Consider the following 21192-nt stretch of genomic DNA (forward strand, 5'->3'; position numbering starts at 1 on the left):
GTTACCATTAATCACCTTTAGAGTACAAAGAGTCACGAGTTCAATAAAGACTTCCATCGGGCTGGCCGGGTGAGTTCAGTTAGTTAGAGGTCAGTGTTATAACACCAAAGTTCTAACACCCTTAGATTTGCATCCAACTACCGACCAGCTGCCAAAAATAAAAATAAAAAGACTTCCCATTAACTGACCCTCATTTTTAAAAATAGGAATTTAAATAACATTGTGAAAACAGATTCAGATGAAATAACATTGTGAAAACAGATTCAGATGAAATGGATGGTAACAGTAAGAGATAACTTGATTTAAAACACTCATCTGAAATCTTGACAAACTATAGAAGGAGAAACATGTTACTAAAAAAAGAATAGGTTTAAATAAGAGTGGAAGATATAAAGAACCCAAATAATTTAGAAGATAGAAGGGAAGAAGATATTTTGAAAGAGCAACTAAAGACACTCAAGGGACTGACAGAATACACAGAGGAATAAGATCCCTTAGGAAGTAGAAAAAAATGACAGAACACATACAAAGAAGAGCTCTTTTAAAAGTAGAAAAAAGACAGAAAAAGATGAAAGTGACCTATAAAAAGCAATGACCTTACAATAGAAATTGGACAGAACTCTAGTGAAGGCACAATGCACACTTCTAAAATTCTCCCAAAGGCTTATTCTTCTGCCCTACTCTACTCAAGAGCTACTGATATCTCTAGAACTCTTCACCTCTCTCTGGCCACATGCTTTTATCTAACAACTTTTATACTTCTATCTGAAACCAACATCAAAGTCAGATCATTCATATCTCTTGTGAATACGTGCTCCTTCTTATAGTAATACTTTATACTCAGAAGTCTCTTTATTTGGTCTTTACTCAATGTTTGCCCTTTTCCTGTATAAGCTATTTTCCTATTCAAATTTAACCCATCTTTCGAGGTCTAGGTAAAATTTTGCTTTCTGTCTAAAGTCATTACTAGCAATTCCAAGTTGAAAAAAGCTTCCTATCTTCTGATAAGACTGTAACTAATTGATAATCACACTTTGTGACATCTCTTAATCATTTAGATTTTCAACTACTGTTTAATTTTTTACATCTTTTATACCTTGTTGCTATAGCTACATTATAAAATTCAAAAAGAGGAATGTGCTATTCTTCTACAGATTATATAATACTGCTCAGTATTTTATCCTCTGTATCCTATTGACCAGTCTATAAGTTTGGAATCTGCACCACTAATCTTCAACACATACATGAACCTCTTAGGTTCTGGAAATTGCTTCCTACCTTGCACTTTTGTCCTCTATTCTGAGCCATGACTTCCCTGGCTTAACTGTGTGTCTCATTATTCCCTTCCCTGGTATGCTTTGTCCTACTGTCACTAAAAGAATAAAGGTCTATATGCAGTAGAAAGAGTCGGAGTGATTGTATGTCCCAAGTATGGTTAGTAGTAGTGTTATGGGTTGAATTGTGTTCCCTAAAAAAGATATGTTGAAGTCCTAACTCCCAGTACTTTAGACTGTGACTTTACTTGGAAATAGGGTATTTACAGAGGTAATCAAGTTAAAATGAGGTCACTAGAGTGGGACCAAATCAAATATAATTAGTGTCCTTATAAAAAGGAAAAATTTGGACACAGAAATGACTACATGAAGAATGCCATTAGAGTGATGCATCTACAAGTTAAGGAACAATCACTGCCAGCAAATCACCAGAAACTATGAGAGAGACAAGTCTCCTTCTCATAACCCTCAGAAAGAACCAACCCTGCCAACACCTTAATTTCGGACTTCCAGTCTCCAGGTGTTGGCCTGTTAGCTCTGTTGGTTAGAGCATGGTGCTGATAACACCAAGGTCCAAGGTTTGATCCCTGTACCAGCCAGCCACCAAAAAGAAAAAAAAACCAAAAAACTAAACAAACCCCAAAAACAAAACAAAGATAGACTTTCAGTCTCCAGAACTATGAGACAATAAATTTCTATTGTTTAGTCCACCCAGTTGGCACTTTGTTATGACAGCCCTGGGAAACTAATACAAGCAAGCATAGATTACATGAAATAATCAGATAGATAGCTGGTAATGCTCTTATAAAAATCACATAAAAAGTTTTAAAAATCTTACACATGAGAATGTATCAGCTCTACATTCGTTTTTTTTCTTCCTCAATTAGAAGAATAGTTCTCTATTCTTAATGTTCACTCAGTGCTTTATACTTTGCCATATGATTGAACAAAGCTAAAATTCTCAAGTGAATACTTCAAATAAGTAAATTTAATAATCCTGGAAGTATACAATAAGGGTTCATTTGAAATATATCTAAATCTCTAAAATTCTCTGAACCCAGGTGTTAGTTTAGGCACTCCCACAAACTGAGAGTGGGAGACTAAAACAGTTCAAGCTTTGTGACAATGACATTCAAAGTTTTAGATGTGTATATCCTTTGGCAGAGCAATTCCACCTCTATTTTCACTTTACAATGTCTACTTCGATATTGTTTTACAGTTTTTTAAAATAAGAAAATGTTAATTTTTAAACTTTATTTGTAATAAGAAGAAAATGGCATTTATTAATATCTTTATTTTATTTATTAATATTTTGAGACACTCGTATTTTAAGTGTACTTTCCTGATCTACCACTAACTGGCTCTGTAACCTCAGGCAATTTACTTAGTACCTGTGGCCTCGTTTATAAAAATCTTCATTTCTAAAAATAAGTTCCTTGAGCTGGCCAGTTAGTTCAGTTGATTAGAGCATGGTGCTGATAAAATCAGGGTTCAGGGTTTGATCCCTATACAAGCCAGTTGCCCTCCCCCACAAAAAAGAAGAAAAAGAAAAAAAGAAAAGCTTTCTGTAGAACCTAGAACAAGATGGAGAAAGGTGCCTATGTATTTTGAGATTGAAAGGAAAGAACCTAAGAAAAGCAGAAGCACCTCAGGAAATTAAGCAGGTTGGCAGAAAAGTATGTTCTTTCCTAGAAGTCATTCCTGAGATTGTATCTACCCATCTAAAAATCTCTTCCACAAACATATCTTCACTTTTTAATTAAACAAATACAAATGTTATTTTTTTAAGTTATAAAAACAGTACACAGTATTATTCCATATACATGTCTGAACAGCTAAAAAGATATAGACAAATTATTAAAAGTATTTCTGGGGAATGAGATTGGGAAAGGTGCAAACTGGATGATTTGACTTTTTATAATGAGAATATATTATTGCTATTTTTAAATATACCATTTTTTAAAGATGCAGATTATTGAGAATATTGAGCCATTTCCCCCTAATTACTAGAAATATTTAAAGGGAAATTAAATTTCTTATTAAATTTACAGTATGTATAAAGATGTTAGGCTTTAATTCTTAAAGCCTTTAAAAACTATTTATATGAGAGCTATAGATTAAGTGAACACTCTTAAAGTCTAATACTATGTATTTCTGTATTGCAGAAAAAAGCTTTTGACACTATTTCAGGTGATGGCAAACTAGAGCATGTGGGCTAACTGCTTGTTTTTACAAATAAAGTTTTATTGGAATACAGTAACACCTTTTAAAAAAAATGTATTGTCAACAGCTGATGTCACACTACAATGGTAGAGCTGAGTTGTTATGACAGAGACTGTGTGGCCCACAGACCTAAAATTTTTAGCAAATGGATCTTTATTAAAAAAAAAAAATTTGCTGGCTCCCACATTGTATTATAAATATTTGCTGAAAAAGATTTTGTGCTTTTGGGCCTGGCTGGTTAGCTCAATTGGTTAGAATGCAGCCTTGTAAACCAAGTTTCAGCTCCCTATACTGACCAGCTGCCAATAAATAAATAAACAAATAAATACATAAGATTTTCTGCTTTCAATTTAGAATTAAATATTTGAATCAGGGTAACCGAGAGATTCTGGGATTTAAATTTCTGGATATTTAAAAATTAGGATAATCTACTTTCTTCAAAAATCCTTTTATATTTGCGTAAGTGAGAAATATATTTATCCAAATTTATTAACTAGTACAAAATGTTTCTTTTATGGTCAGATATACAAAAGAAGTCTTCTCAATAGGTATACAAAAATGAATATAGTTCTGCTATGAAATTTTTCATGTTAACTAACTTTCGATAACACAGAATGACAATAAAAATAAGTTACTCTTACCTGTAACCTGAACCAATCTAATCTCATTCCTCTGAAATCAAATACTTCCCCATCTTCAACTGAATTAATAGGGAAAAAAAAAAGATTACAAAGCAAATTAAATGTTTTCACAAATCTATAATTACATTTTAAAATTTAAGAGCTAAGATAATTCCACCTCTGGATATATTCAAAAAAATTAAAAGCAGTGTCTTCAAGAGATATTTATAACACCCATGTTCACAGCAGTATTATTCACAATAGCCAAAGGTGGAAGCAACTTAAATGTCCATTGACAGGAGCTGGACAGTTAGCTCAGTTGGTTAGAGCTGGGTGTTAAAACATCAAGGCCAAGGGTTCGAATCCCCATACCAGCGAGCCACCAAAAGAAAAGAAAAAAAAATAATAATAATAAGGATGTCCATTGACAGATCAATGGACAAACAAAATGTATTATATAAATACAACAGAATATTATTGAGTCTTACAAGGAAGGAAATTCTGACACATGCTGTATCATAACTAAACCTTGAGGACATTATGCTTAGTGAAATAGGACAGTCACAAAAAGACTAATACTGTATGATTCTACTTATATGAGGTATCTAGAGTAGTCAAACTTATAGAAGCAAAAAGTAGAACTGGGAGGAGAGGAAAATGGGTGGTTATTATTTAATAACTAGAGTTTCAGTTTTGCAAGATGAAAAAGTTCTGGAGATTGATTATACAACAACATGAATATACTTAATACTACTGAAATACACACTCAAAAATGGTTAATATGACCAATTTCATATTATGTGTATTTTACAATTTAAAAAAATTTTTTTTTAATTTAAGAACTAAGACAGTGAAACAATTCTCAAATCCTAAAAAGATGATTATAAAGGAAGCAGTTACGTTAAAAGAAATGCAGACCTCTCTCCTAAGCTCTCTGATTCTCAACATGCTTACATGTCAGTTTGAAGAAACTAGAACAGAACTTGAGGAATCATATAAATAGAAACTTTGAACAGCATGCTGAAGTTCCACAAAATAACTCCATATAAACCAAATATCACCAGGCAAGATTAATGCAATTTCATTACTTAAATGTGGTAACTATAAAAGTTGATTGAATTAAAATAAATATATATTTATTACTCAAGAAGTTTTCAAGGTTTCTGATACCCTTTATTTAAAGACTAGAAAACTAAAACATTATATCAATCTATTGGGATGAAGTATCATATAATAGAGAAGCAATCTAGTGTAGGATATCAATTTTTTAGATTGACAGATCCCAGCTTAAATTACTATTCTTACTTAACAGCTGTTAAAGTTTGACCAAATTATGTTAAACAGTTGATAGGGTAACTCTCAAACCCTGAATTTCCAAAATTGTCAAATAAAAGTAATAACAGTGTTGAAAAAAGTGATGTGGCTTATAAGGGATTACATAAAGTGCCTGGCACAGACTAAACATTTTATAAATGTTATCCACTCATGTTAAGCTTGGACCAAATATACATTTTGTTACTATATGCAGTACCCTTCTTCTTTGTTGGATTTTTTTGTTTGTTTTTACTTTTGTGTTGTTACAAAATGCCTCTATTTTTTCCTGCTGAATAACAAGAAATGTCAAGCTATAATTACAAATATATCCAAGACTGAGATAAGTGATTCTGTAATTAACTGCTAAACTCTCTCCTTAATAACCAAGTTTAATAACCTAATTAGAAGAAAATATGCTTTTACTTAAAAGACGGATTACCTTGTTTTACACTTAGGGAAGTCATAGTGTTAACAAAAGAGGACATGATGATTGATTCATCTTCAGGGCAAACAGAAAGATTCTAAAAAAGAAACAAAAAGTAATGTTAAAAACATCTAGTTGAAGGGCTGGCCAGTTAGTTCAGTTGGTTAGAATGTGCTGATAACACTAAGGTCCAGGGTTTGGATCCCTGTACTGGCCAGCTACCAAAAAAAACACAATAAAACAGAAAAAAACACATCTAGTTGGGAAACAACTCACAGGTCCAGAAACTAGTGGATGAATAAACAAACTATATAAAATTTTATTTTTTATTTTTATATGATTTCATTTATATGAAAGTTTTTTGAAAAGGCAAAACTATAGTGACAAACAGCAGATTAGTTGTTGTCAGGGGTCTATTAGTGAATCCACCATAAAGGTGCACAAGAAAACTTAAAGGTGGTGTTGGAAATGTCCTACATCTTTAACATGGTGGTGGTTACACGAAAGTATTCAGCTGCCAAAATTCAAACTGTACACTAAATATGGGTGATTTGTATTGTGTGCAAATTGTACCTCAATGAAATTAGGACCAAAAAAAAAAAAAAAACCCTCTCAAACTGGATAAAGAAATGAATAATTGATAAATTGTATCTAAAGTGGATGCTAAAAAATAAATCTTTTTAAAAAGTGGACGCTTATCTCACTGCATAAATAAAATACATTTTCAAAACATTAAAACCTATACAACAATATGAATGTACATAATGTTACTGAATGGCACTCTCAAAAATGATTAAAATGATAAATGTTATGTATATTTACCATAATAAAAAAATTAACATCTATTATAATGAACTATATTAACAGGTTCACAATCTTAGTTCTAAATTTACATCCTAGCAAATGGTTAAGAACTCCATGAATGTACTTTGCAACTGAAGAGGGTGGTAAAAAGCTCAGGCTTTGGAATTAAGACTTGAGTTAGAACACTGGCTTTACTACTTATGAACTGTGAGATACTGAGCAAGTTACATAAGATATTTTTTCCTCAACAAATAATAACTATACCTACTCTCACAGAATTGTTGTACAGATTTAATAAGATAATATGAATAAATCTGGCAATGTTAAAATAAGTATTATTATTGCTGCTGATACTATTAATACTTTACTATAATCTCAGAAGAAATGCTAAGAATTAATTTTCTCTGTATTGGTAAACTCCACTTTATATAAAAGACACCAACAGATTTCAACTGATAATAATTTTAGCACTATAACAAAAATCTGTAAAATTTATTAATAAATATCCAAATAAACACAGCAAAGTTTCAAAATTACATGAAACCAAAAGTTTTGGTTTACTTTTAGACTGTATGAGAGTATGAATAAATAATAAACAGCAGTGACAGCTATTTATTTATCAAACATTCTGGCTTATCTGGTAATAACTATTCAAATAAAATTATATAACTGCAATAATACTCTAGGAAGGTAACAGGTTTTGTGTTCCTTTTTTTAATGGCCATTCCAGAAAGAAAACATCTGAGCTCCATCTAGTGGATAAAAGAAGAAATAAACTAGTTTAGGAGAGTAACCTGTAATTATACATAATTTAAGGTAAACAGTTACATGAACAATTATTTTTCTTATCCATATTTTTAGTTTGATTTGAAAAAAAATAGGATTTCAAAATATGTTTTTTCTCTGAAAAATCAGTAGCTTTAGAGTAGTCAATATAAAGAAAGTTGTTATTGCTCTTTGTGCTATTTATTAGCGTTACAGTGGTTTTAGATACCAGTGAAGCAAAATGAAATACAAAATAGAATTTTCCTTACAGTTTATTTGGAATAGAAATAAAGAAAATTTACATTAAGATGAAAAATTCTGAAAAAAGGAAGTATGTAAAGCAAAAACAAAAACACTAAGACTAGAAATCAATAAAGGAATATCCAAAATGAAAATAAAGTTAGAACATTTAAATTAGAACACCTAGATGAAATCTTCATTTACCGGCCATTCTCTAACATACTATTCAAAAAGATTTCTATTCTGCTTTTCCTCTAATACTAATTATCAATTGCACTGTCTCCATTATCTCTTCTGTATCTCCATAGCCACTGTCCAAGCTCAAGCTCTCAATAGCTCTCACCTAGCCTACTGCAGTAGTTTTTCTTCTGGTTCTCTGTCTCTTCCCTTGGTCCCCAGCAATCCATCATCTACACTAAAAGAGAGTGATCTTTCTAAGTAGTGAATCTGACTTATGATTAACCTCCTCTTTTGCAATGCACTCTATAATTTAGCTAGTATACAACTCGATTCCCAGAATAACCAATTCATTATGCTCACTCTGAGCTTTGTACACACACTCATGCATAACACCTATCACACTGGACTACAACTAATTGTTTCCTCCCCTCTAGACAATGATCTCCTTGACAAGACATGACCGTGATTTACTTACATTTGTATCTCTACTGATTGGCACATGATTATACTTTATAAATGTTTGTTCAGCAAACAAATAAATTACTAAAAAGGCAGGAAGTAAGGAACAACAGGGGAAATAATATGAGATAGTTTTTACCTGCACAAGTTCATTGAGGACAACAGCATCAAAGCCCGAAAGGTACTGCACATAATACCTCTGCATTACAGGTCCGTATTTCCTTACATGTGCTCTAAGCTCTTCCATGTAAAATATTAATTCAGCAATGTGCCTTTTATAAAATTTCAGGAAAAATATTTCAAAAAATAAATTTGTTACCAAAAAATACTAAATGCCCTTGGTATTACTTCTAAAAGTCTTTTCCTTAGAAATGGCATTGCTTAATATTTAATGTCAATTACTTTTTAAAATTACTTCATATGAATAAAGGAATCGTGGAAAGCAAATAAAAAATACAAAAAAAACCAAGCTAAGAGTAAAAATTCATAGCAGAAAATCCAAATTGAAAATAAAATTAGGACATCTCATAAATACATCATTAAAAAAAATCACAAACAAAAGATTAGCAAGAAGTAAAATTTTTCTGTATGCTCTATTTCTCTGCTTATTTATCTAACTTCTGTTGACAGACTGGACTAAAATGAGAGAAAGACATTCCAAATGACATACTGGGTTGTAACATTACTCTGTTAAACATTTAAATTCTTATATAAATGTTTTGTGTAGTAAATAATTTTTTTTTTTTTTTGTCTTTTTTCCATGTCCGGCAACGGATCGCAACCCTCAGTGTTGCCCCCGTACCGGACCAGGGACCGGCAACGGGATCGCAACCCTCAGTGTTGCTCCCGCGCCTCGCTCAGCCAGTGAGCGGGAACCGGTCTGTATGTGGGATCCGAACCCTCGGGCGGGAGCGCCGCCGCGCTTCCCAAGCGGCGCACTATCCAGTGCGCCACCGGGCCGGCCCAGTGTAGTAAATAATTTTGAAAAATGGATTCCATAGAAAATATTACTGGGCATAGAAAGAAAACAAGCAAGAACTTTATCACCACCTAGGGAATTAGAAAGAAAACATTAAAAGCCCTGATTTCAATCTAAAGTTGATTTTGCATTTTAAATCCTATCATCTAATGACATATTACAAATATTTTTCTGTTATCCGGTTCCTGCTCACTGGCTGAGAGAGGTGCGGGTGCAACACCGAGGGTTGCGATCCCGTTGCCGGTCCCGGTCCGGGCGCGACACTGAGGGTTGCGATCCGTTGCCGGACACGAAAAAAGACAAAAAGGAAAAAATATATATATATATTTTTCTGTTATGACAAATATGAAAAGCCCTAAAAAAAGTTTTTCAAAATAATGCTACTTCAAACATAAGTCCCCAGATTCCACAGCCCATAAATTAGAATATATGGAAAATAATGTTTTCTAACGTTGCTAACTTACTTATCTATAAAGTCGTCTGCACTCTTCTTTGGCATGTTATCTGCATGACGAAGTAGCCAGATAATTTCATCACGGGCAAAGGATAATGCCATAAAAACAAAAAGTGCCTATTAAAAAAAAACAAAAAAACTTCATTCAAAGATTAAAAACAAAACCTATTCATAAACTTTCTCCAAGTGAAAAATCATTGGCAAGAAATGATAATATCAAATTCAAAAGAGAGAAAAGATTCACATGAGAGGACAGAAGAGAACTTGGAGGTATATAAGAGGGAGAGGATGCATATAAGGAAATAAGGAAAATGAAGGGAGCGTGATATGAGTGTCAAGTCAGCCAATTCATTCTCAGCTAAATATAAAAATTGTTAGTTACTGACTGAAATTTTAGTAAACTTCCCTATAGAAGAAATGTTTTTCAAAAATTGAATATGGCATACTTGGTGAAATAAAAATTAAATCAATTACCTTGGGACCTAGCAAGCCAGGTTGATCAGAGAGGACAGTAGCCAATTCTTTCAGTGCAGACCTTAAAAACTTGCGTCTTTCTCTGTGCATTGAACCACTATGGGGAAACACACCATTATAGTTTCTACTAAAATTACTATTGGCAATTAGAGTGACCCGGCATTTCAGGGTCAATCTTCAAAGTTATTTTTTAGGAAGCGGAAGTCTCTATAAAATCATCTCTGTGTTTGTTATTAAATAACTTTCTAATCTTATGTTTATCTTTACCTTTTTTGTATTACTTCATCAATCATGTTTATTGTTACTTACTCGCCACCTATCAAAACCCTATCCAGCCTTCAAGACCAATCCTTTAAGAAGCATTTCCCAATATCCAACTGTTTATTCCTGAAAAATTTCTGCAATTTTAGTACCATATAGTTTCACACTTTATAAACTCGATTGTGAAATCTTTGAAGGCAAACTCTATCTTACTGTATAAATTTTTGCCACTTCCACATAGAAATTAATAAATATAACAATAAATATCTGATTATCTATATCCTTGTTTATTACGTATATCCCTAGTAAATATACAAAACTGACTGAACAAGAGGTATAGTCAATAAAGATATTGGGATGGGATCTATATGATGCTCTTGTTCAAAAATAGAAAGATGGGAAAAAGAAGGAATAATCATGGATATTCATATACTAGATATTTTTAAATTGAAATGCAAATTAGAAAAAAGAATTTATTTTCACATATTAACAGAGGGAAAAAAATAGAAAACGTTCTAAGCATTCCAACTCCTCATACTAAACATAATATATACTACTCCAAGAAAGTTTTAAAATTTATAGGTGCATAAAATAAATGCATAAATATATGAATGACACATATGCCAAAAACCCAACTATAAAGAATATACAACACAAGTAATTTCGCTGTCACACAGTAAATTAGTTTTAGAAGATTCAGATTAAAATCCATCTTTTGTCTGTATGATCATAAGTTCTACCGCTCTATTTCAGCTTCTCATCCATAAAACAAATATGACACCTGCTTCAAAAGATATACATCTTTCATGATGCCTAATATCTAATAACATATAGAAATTTTATTATAGTAACATATCTATAATAAGTTACAATAATTCAAATGACGAGCTCTTTTTACGGACAATAATAAAGTCATCTGGTGTCACTTCTAAGAAGAAAATGGGAAAATGTTATTTTGATTATTTTACTTCATATAATTGCTGTGAGGAGTCTGTGGTGTTTATTACCGCTGAGAATAAATGTCTATAAAGTATTTAGGCCTGGGGCTGGTCGGTTAACTCATTTGGGAATGTGGTGCTGGTAACACCAAGGTCAAGGGTTCAGATCCCCTTACCAGCCAGCTGCCAAAAAACCAAAAATGCAAAAAACAAAAACAAAAGTACTTAGGCCCGATACATGGTAACAAGTTCTAGGAATTACTATTGCTTACTACTTTTAATTATTTTATATAAAGGGAATAAAATAATTTACATGTAAAAGATCCTTATAAAAAAATAGCTGTGAGACTATATCTCTGCCTACAATAGAGTCTACCCCATGAAAAAATGAAAATTATATGTATTTCAGATCTAGAAAATAGTTCTAATGAACTCCAAAGTATGTTATTTGCAGTAGAGAATCATTTTTGAATAATGTAAGCACACTAATAATGTCAGTACTTCATTTGAGTGAAAAAAATATGCAAGAGGAATGATATAGCACAGATACAATGAAAAAAGATAGTTTAAATTCCCAATATCCAACCATGGCTTAAACTTAAATTCTAAAACTTCTTGTGGTTTTATATTTTCACCTACGGAATGCTACTATATTTACTAATACAAAAAACTAAAATTGGGAAAAGGAGTGGGGTTAACATACTTTCAAATGTAGCCACTATTTGGGACACTGTGAGGACTTATCAATTTTCATGAAGTAGTACAAAAATCAGCACAACTTGCGAATTGAGCACAACTTATAGGTACAGGGAACATAGTGGCAGTAAGAATTGATACCTAAAATAAAAGTCCTTTGTATGGTACTTCCATAGAGCATTTTACCAGTACTTCAAAAAAACTTAAAATCTGTCTGCACTAATTCCAAGCTTACTAGATATTGAGGTTATATACTTATTATTTCTCACTGAATGAAAGTTCCCCTCTTTTACTATCACATTTTGCCATCTTGCACACTGTTAATCCACACCTACTTCAACAAAATAATGCTTTAAGAACGGAATTCTTCTTGATTAAAAGTATCAAGATAAAATAGAACTACTTACGCATGTGACACAGCTGCCTCCTTGCATTCTCTTATGTCATTAATACGTTTATTATAGCTATGTGCAAAAAAAAAATTAGAACGATGTTAATCTTAATTTTATCATGAATAGTCAAAATGAGTAAGTCAAATACTAAAAGTCAATTAAAAATTACTTATTATAACCAAAAGAACTGGCTCTCAAATTGGAAATGCATGGAAGAAATCTACCCACATCCTTTCCTAGCACCTTATGTGCCCAGTCAAGGCTTCCTAGAAAAATAAATGTCAAATTATAGTAAATCCAACAATAAAATGAAACTTTACAATGCAAATTATTTTACTAAATCTTATCACTTCCTTAAGCCCCAATAGAGACATTAAAATTATACTTCTGATGTAATTAATAATAACTTCCAAAAATCTAAAGTGCTGACAAAGCTTATCACTTCTGACACTTCATCAAGGCTATCTCATAAACATAGAAAAATTCTGAAGAGTATACAGTAATGATCAACAGTATTGACTAGGTATATGAGTTTTGTAGTGGAGAAAAAGAAAGCAGGAAAGCATTTGCTTACTTTAAATTATTTTAAGAGATAGAATTATAGATGATTTTTACCCAAGAGTTTAAAGAAACATATTTTTCAAATTAAAAAAAAAAATCATTTAATTAAAAGAACCAATACAAACATTGACCAATTTAAAGGTGCCACAGGAAAAACAAATACTAATAAATAATTTAATGAATACTAGATATAAAAACACAAAATTCTTATAATGTTAAAAATCTTCCTGACAATCTGGCTAAAACCACTTACACCAAAATAAACTCCAATGTCTGTGTTTGTTTTTGTGATGTAACTTATTTTATTCCTTCAAGCACCAAAAGTATACCTTTTAATTATAAAAAGATGCTTCAGAGATCATGGAGTAAAATGACTTATAGGAAAAATTTTGACATGAAATAATTTTCACAATAAGGTAGTAGCAACATTCCCAAGGGCTCAAGGACCTAGTCATATCACCTGACCTTCACTAATGTCTTGTCCATCAGACCATAATTGTGCTTTATGATCCTGTAGCATCTTTTTTTTTCCAATTTTTTTAATTATTACAAATCATAGTTATTCTTTATGCCCCTTATCCAACCTCTCGCCATCACCCTCTCCCTCCTCTCCCACCTCTGATAACCCTAGATTTCTTCTCTCCTTCTGAAAGACTAACGGTTACTCTGTTGATTTGTTGCCTAGATGATTTGTCCAGTGCTGAGAGGTGTGTTCAGGTCCCCCACTATTATTGTAGAATAGATACTACTTCTATCACTCTGGAATAGGCTTTGTGAAGAGAGATATCCTCTTCTTTTCTTTGGTCTCCACTGGTGACTTTCCTTGTGTCAATGCACTTAAGAGGCTGGCAGGCCATCTGCATGGTGGTTGTGGCATCTAGCCACTTTTGCAGCAGCCATGGCTATTGTGGTGGCTGTGGTAAGCCACCCACATGGAAGTGGTGTTTTTGGCATGCTCCTTGCCTGGTTGTAGGAGGAGGGGGTCATCCCCAGATCCATGCCTCAGGACCCTGGGTGGGACCCATGGTGGCAATGGCATACCTGGTTGTGGGAGGAGGGGTCGGTCCCCACTCCATACCTTGGGACCCTGGGCAGGCCCCGTGACAGCAAGTATGCCTGGTTGTGGGAGGAGGGGTCGGTCCCTGGCTCCATCTGTTTTTACATTCTAAGATGTTGTTGCAGAGCAGTTGGATGGGAGGGGGAGAGGGGAAAAGGGAAGGAAATAGGGTGGGAGAAGGAGGAAGGGGGAGGCATGGTTGAGGCCCATGGCTGCCCCCTCATTCCTGCAGGGGAGACCAGGTGGTTTGGTCCAGTGGTGGCTTGGTCATTGCTGGGCTGAATGCAGATGTCAGGGGTGTGTGGCCAAAGTCCTCAGCATCCCACTGCCCCAGCTCAGGAGCCCAGGATGTTTCCTGCAGTGGTTTGGTAGTTGTTGCTGGGCTGCCTGTGGGGGTTGGGGTGGGGGGAATGGCTGAGGCCCCTGGCCCTCCCCCATCCTTGGCTTGGGGGCCAGGGGCTTCCAGTCCTTCTAGGTTTTATAGGTGTTCTTTAGTGAAGTGAGACCTTTACTAGTTAATATCAAACACTGTCTCTGGACTGTAGGTATTCTGTTTTTTCTTTCAGTTCTGTGTTGAATTATTCTGTTTCCACTACTTAAATTCTGCACTAGAACTAATTTGTTGTCCTTTGCTTACTTCTAAAATGGGGAAACTTCCTGTGGGGACCAGCACTTGAGCCCTGTGATTAAACTAAATTGCTGCTTTGTTGCTGATTCCCTGGGTAGGGCTTTTTGTGCAGTTCAGGTTTTAATAGTTGACTTTTTAGGTACTTCCAGGTCTCGTGAGATCTGGTACACCTGGGTTGTGTGGAAACTCTGATCTGAGCTTGAGTCTTTTCAATAAACTACTCCCCCTGCAGTTCTATATTCCTGGCCATTCTACATAAACTGGGCCTGTGCTGACTGAAGAGCAGATCAGCTGTCCTTGCTGTGCCCCAGTGTCCCCAGGTGGACCCCTCTCCCCCATTGCCCATACTCCAAACACTTCCCATGGAACAGATCATGCACTGGTCCCTTGCGATGACTCACTGCCCTCTGAGTGGCTCAGTTTTTTCCGTTGTTGTGGCTCCTCACACCTATCTCTGTCCACAGGAACCCTGTTAGTGGTCTTGATGGCCTGAGGGCCACCAAGACCCTCTTCTCCCCTGATGCCTCCAAGCAACCTCATAGGTAGGGCACAGAAGCATTTGTCAGCTCTTGCTCCCATGCGCTCACCAGCTCCAGCCTTGAAGTGGCCAGGATTCCAAACGTCTGTGTTTAAGTACTCTAAGATAAATATGTTCTTTGAGCAAATGTCTTAAATAGAAGGGGTCTTCAAAAATCTCATGGAAGGGGCCGGCCCGGTGGCGCACTGGATAGTGCGCCGCTTGGGAAGCGCGGTGGCGCTCCCATCTGAGGGTTCAGATCCCACATACGGACTGGCTCCCGCTCACTGGCTGAGCGGGGCGCGGGAGCAACACCGAGGGTTGCAATCCCGTTGCCGGTCCCCGGTCCGGTACGGGGGCAACACTGAGGGTTGCGATCCGTTGCCGGACACGGAAAAAAGACAAAAGACAAAAAAAAAAAATCTCATGGAAGGATTTGTACTATCTTTTATTTACGTGAACTTTTTGAGGTACCCTTGTATACTAATTCTGTAATCATCAGCCTCTATAATTAATAAGCTTTTATACTTATAATTTGACTATGATAATTCACATTTTAAATTGAATTACCACATAATTTAATTAATAATTAAACTTCTCAACTTAAATACAGAGACTCTAAATGATAAATTTATCATTAGAAAAACATAAAAGGAAATTGGTTTCATGGTGCCATTAAATTTACTTGCATCATACATACCATAGGTTTATTCAGTATACACAGAATAACTGGTCTTAAATGTTTACATATATTTAAATTTGATGCCACAAGGAGGTTGTCAGTATGCTGAGACATAATACAAGTTTCATGATTTTCAATCTCATTAAATTAGAAAATGACAAAGCTCAATTTCGCTATTTCAGGGTATTCCATCATCTAAAATAAGAGCTAAAAAGTATATAGGGTACTGTTTCTAATATTGTGACTGACAGATCACCTGCATGAGAATATCAGAACCACTTATTGCGACAGAAGTCAGAATAGTGGTCGACTGAGAAAGGAACAGGGGAAAGGGGAACTAGAGGTGCCTATACTGACTAGAAAGAGGCATAAAAGAATTTTCTGGGGATGATGAAAATGTTCTGCGTCTTGATCTAGGTGGTTGTCCCATAGGAGCACTCGTATGCAAAATCAATGAGCTCTACCCCTGAGAATTATTTTTTTGTTTGCAAATTTTACCTCAGTAAAGTACTGTGGGGAAAAGTGCAGATTTCTTTAACCTCTCCAAGGTATAGACATAGGAGGTTAGGGGTGATGCCCAAGAACCTGAATTTTAATTTGCATCCCAGGGTAATTTTTATGCACACTAAAACTTGAGATATATTGACTTAAACTGTTAATGCCAGACACATTTTTATTTTCTAATAAGTAATAAAAGCTTTATTTTACCTCAATTTCATTAGGACCTTATTGAATTAGATGTGAAATAAACGTAGGCAAATTTCATTTAGAATTTCAAAAGATTTCATAATTGCTACCAAGTCTGAGATCAACTTGTCTTTTATATACTGGCTACAGAACATCAAGTGGAGACAATGAAGGCATTAAAAACTTCAAGGATGGGCCGGCCCGGTGGCGCACTCGGTAGAGTGCGGTGCTTGGGAGCGCGCCGGTGCTCCCGCCGAGGGTTCGGATCCCATATAGAGACCAGTCCACCTCACTGGTTGAGCACGGTGCGGGCATGACACCGAGGGTTGCAATCCCGTTGCCGGTCGCGGTACAGGCGCGACACTGAGGGTTGCGATCCCATTACCGGTCACGAAAAAAAAAGACAAAAAGGAAAAAAAAAAAAAAACTTCAAGGAAACAAATTTCAGAGAATTATTTGCTTTACAGGGAATGAATGCAAATTAATAAATAAATGCACAATACCTTCTATAATCACGTGTTTCAACGACAGGGACACATTCTGAGCAAGTTATCAGAATTGCATCGTTAGGAAATTTTGTCATTGTGCAAACATTATAGAGTATACTTACACAAACCTAAATGGTATAGCCTACAAGCCTAGGCTATACAGTACAGCCATTATAATCTCAGGGGACCCCTGTCATAAACAGTCCTTCGTTGACCAAAATGTCATTATGTAGCACATCTGAATTATAAGGAAACATGATTTTCCTATGTCCAGCGGTCTGACTTCTACATTTGTTATAATTAATCTCATGAAGTATTTTTTATTGCTTCATATGCTTTTATAAACCTATTCTAAAATAACACTTCTAAAAATTTCAGAATTTTAATATGTATATTGTGCTTTTAGTAATAGTTGTATCTAAAACCATACACAATTTGCGAAAAAGAACATATCTTCCTTTCCTACAATACAAGTTTTGAAAGGTAGGAACCTTAGATTTTTAATCTGTGAAGTTACTTGTAAAAATATGGTTACTCTCAGATCAGGATGACTGTTAAAAACAACTTGCTGGGACCACAGTAAAATGTTATAGGCTATATATTCTGGCATTGATTTGACACTTCTTTATACCTCAAACTTCAGTAAATGTAATCCACTCACCAATCTTCTCCAAAAAAGACAAAATAATTAAAATGCCATACCCTCGGATGTTTACAAATAAGTCTTCTGCAGCTTTGTGAATGTGGAAAACTTCATCCCGAAAGAGAGAGAGGCAAGAGCTACTTTGAAGAGCTAGCTTCCAAAGGTTCAGTGCTGTAGCATCAGTATTTAGGATCCCATGACACAAAATAAAGCCAACTTTAAATAAAAAGAAAAGCAAATACAAATGTAAAAGTATTCCAAATTTAAATCCTTTTGGTTACAACGTAGCTTTTAAAAAAAACAGAAATGTAGTCACAATTACTAAATTGAGATTTTCAAGTGACAGGTAATAATACACATACATACATGATGGTAAAAATAGTTTTCTTTTCAATGATAATTTTCTATATTCTGCAAAATCAGTCTTTGAACCCACACTGACAAAAGGGGGAAAATGTCACTTTTGGATTATGAACAAAGTCATTTTAATGAAAGATATTTTCAGGAACATTTATAAAATATTTGAAGCCAAAAATCAAAAATTACTAATTAGTATTTAATACATTAATCATTACTGGAAACAGTAATGAAATACAATTGTTACTGGAAACAGTTGTAACTGGAAAATTAAACTAATCTACTTTCCTAAGTCACCAGAAGAAATAATAGGGTATTAGCATCTCACATTTTCATAGCAATTTATAGTTTACTAAGTCTTTTCACATATATTATCTTACATGATTATCCTGTGTAGTACATAAGACAAGTGGTATCCTTCTTTATAGCTGAAAAAGTGAAGGTTCAATGACTTGCCTGAAGTTATACTATTAAAGTAACAAAGCTAGGACTTAGCCCCAAGTATTTCCTATTAAAGTCCAATATTCTTTCAATATTATAAGCTGCTCTCTATTACATAAATTCCAAATATCTCTTTTACATTTAGTTATCTAATCTAGAAATCCTACACAAATGTATAGTTCTATTTAAGTTGTTGATGTCTTCTCTAGCCCTCTATAGTAGGGCATAAGCCTTCATCTTTCATTCTTCCAACATTTACTCAGTGCCTACAATATACAAGGTTCTGTGCTGGGCCAATTACAAACCAATCCCATTTTCTGCAAGGTTTCCCTATGATTCTCAATAGTCACTCCCATCTTTAAACTCCTGAATTATATTATAGCTGTACTACTATTTTGGCATTTTAACATACTTTGCTATTTATCTTTTTATTCTTAGCTCACTTTTCCTTTAAAAAGGCCACAACACAAGCAAGCTAACTCTTTAAGTAGGCATTATAATCATACATACAGAAGTATATTTAACTTCCTTGACTTTCTTGAAATACATAAAAATGTTTTCCATACAAGAGGACCCCTAAATGCAAGAAAATTATTTGATCTGGCACACAACTAAAGAAACAAAATATATGCATGAAAATTTAAAGAACTCTCAAGAGAAATTTTGTTTATAAAAGTTTTTTGCCTTATGTACTGACTTTACCCTAATCTCCTGAGCAAAATGAGATTTCACTTAGTGACTTATTCCTCTTTGTATATTTAGATTTACAAAAATACTTGCTACTGATAAAAAAAGATTCCTCTGAAAATTTTGTCAGTTATATTAGGTTATAATGTTTGTTTGTTTTTTAAGACATGGGTTATATTATGAGTTAAAGTATCTTCATTTGTTTATAAAAGCACAAAAAAGGCAAGTAAATTTAAAACAGACTGCCCAACATTAGGGGGATGACTTATTAATTAAATCACATATTAACTGCCTTTCTCTGCCCATGTCCCAATAAAAGACAATAAATAAATAAATAAATAAATAAATAAATAAATAAATAAATAAATAAATAAATAAATAAATAAATAAATAAATAAATAAATAAATAAATAAATTTAAAAGAAGCCATAAAAACGTTGGAGAAACGCATAGCAACCAAGACTAGACAAGAAAGTTGGAGAAAATCTTTGAAGACAGGAAACAGACAAAACAGTACTATCAACTAAAAAATAAAAGCGGGGGGAGGAGAGTGCAGGAACTAGTAATCTAAAACTCCAGAGGGAAAAACAGATTTTTCCCAAGGAGTTTCCCAAGTCCAACCAATAGAGCAAGAGTAGACCTTGAAAAGAATGTCAGGATAATTAATTTTATAATTGCACTACAAACAGCTGGGTCTGCAACATTCTACATCCTCCATAACGCTTAGCCCCAGGCTTCAATCTAGAGCCTTCAATCAATGATTCTCAAACTTTAGCTTGCATCAGAACCACAGAGAGGATTTATTAAATAACAGATTGCTGGAATCCACCCATAGAGTTTCTGATTCAGTGGGTCTTGGGTGGGGATCAAGATTCTGTATATGTAAGAAGTTCCTAGGTAATGGTGATACTTTTGGTCCAAGGACCACATGCTGAACTAATCTAGAGCAAAGCTCTAAAGAAAATAGACTCTTCGGAAGAAAAATCCTAGTGTGTGGGTACTAGTGTCAAAAAGAGAAATGCAGACTTTTAGATAACTCCTCACCTCTATCTCAAAGTTCAAATACATGAAAGCAGCAAAACTCAGAATAAATACTCCTTATTTTGGCAATTGGGATATCCCCAATCTGTTTATCTTCTCCATGCCCAGATAGCCTCCATTAGGGTAGCCTGCTTCCTGACCTACCTCCCGGCTCATTACACAAAGCCCTGCAATCAGCATTCCCATTTATGGTAAAGACTTGGGGAAAATAGTCCTATATAACTCCAGAGTTTATCCATAATACCTGACTCTATTAATCAACCCAATTCTTCAGCCATACATCCATAAACATAAAATAACTAAGAATCAGCACACAAATGAGCAAAATCAAAACTCTGAAAGCTGTTTTTTTCTCTTTTAATCAACTAACAAAGCATAAAAATTTCAACTATCTTTATAGAAGAAAATATAATTATCACAAACCTGGTTAATGTAAAAAATAATGTAATTAACAAAAATGCCTAAGGGCAGGTAGTATGTGTTAAATTCCTCCTCTTTCATACTAAAAACAATGCTACTCAAAGTGCCAGTCCATAAAGAAATTAAGTACAGAAATTGACAATATTTAGAAATTTTCATAAAAATTTGACAGTGATTTCTGAGTAGAAACATAATAATAATCTAATTGTTAGATTAAATTGAATCTAATAATAAAAATGTGGGCTTTGATTTTATGTCTTTGCTTATTAGTTCATTTTTCTGGTATTTTTGTAGATCCTTTTTCATTATTTTATTAAAGTACCAATCCAAAAAACATTAGAGAAAAACTGGCCCTTTACCATAGTTTGAGAAACACTCTAGGAAAAAGTCCACAAACACTATCTAAAGGTTAAAAAGTCAAAAATGAGAACTGTAAAAACTAAAAAACACAAATTATTCAAAATTATTCCCTTCTGGCAATGAGCC

General features: G+C 34.1%; 1 protein-coding gene across 1 annotated transcript in view; it reads right to left on the reverse strand.

Moving 5' to 3' along the window:
* The window catches only part of NCKAP1 (NCK-associated protein 1), a 101015-nt gene that overhangs the window by 43534 nt on the left and 36289 nt on the right, over positions 1–21192 (reverse strand). The window contains exons 11-17 of the mRNA XM_008565727.1: positions 17820–17976; positions 12513–12569; positions 10211–10307; positions 9747–9853; positions 8443–8575; positions 5871–5952; positions 4139–4197 (exon numbers count right to left, since the gene is read on the reverse strand). Of these exons, the coding sequence (XP_008563949.1) occupies positions 4139–4197; positions 5871–5952; positions 8443–8575; positions 9747–9853; positions 10211–10307; positions 12513–12569; positions 17820–17976 (692 nt within the window). The remainder of the gene's footprint in view (positions 1–4138; positions 4198–5870; positions 5953–8442; positions 8576–9746; positions 9854–10210; positions 10308–12512; positions 12570–17819; positions 17977–21192) is intronic.

This window comes from Galeopterus variegatus, unplaced genomic scaffold (assembly GCF_000696425.1).
Source record: "Galeopterus variegatus unplaced genomic scaffold, G_variegatus-3.0.2 Scaffold202, whole genome shotgun sequence".
Classification (NCBI taxonomy): Eukaryota; Metazoa; Chordata; class Mammalia; order Dermoptera; family Cynocephalidae; genus Galeopterus; species Galeopterus variegatus.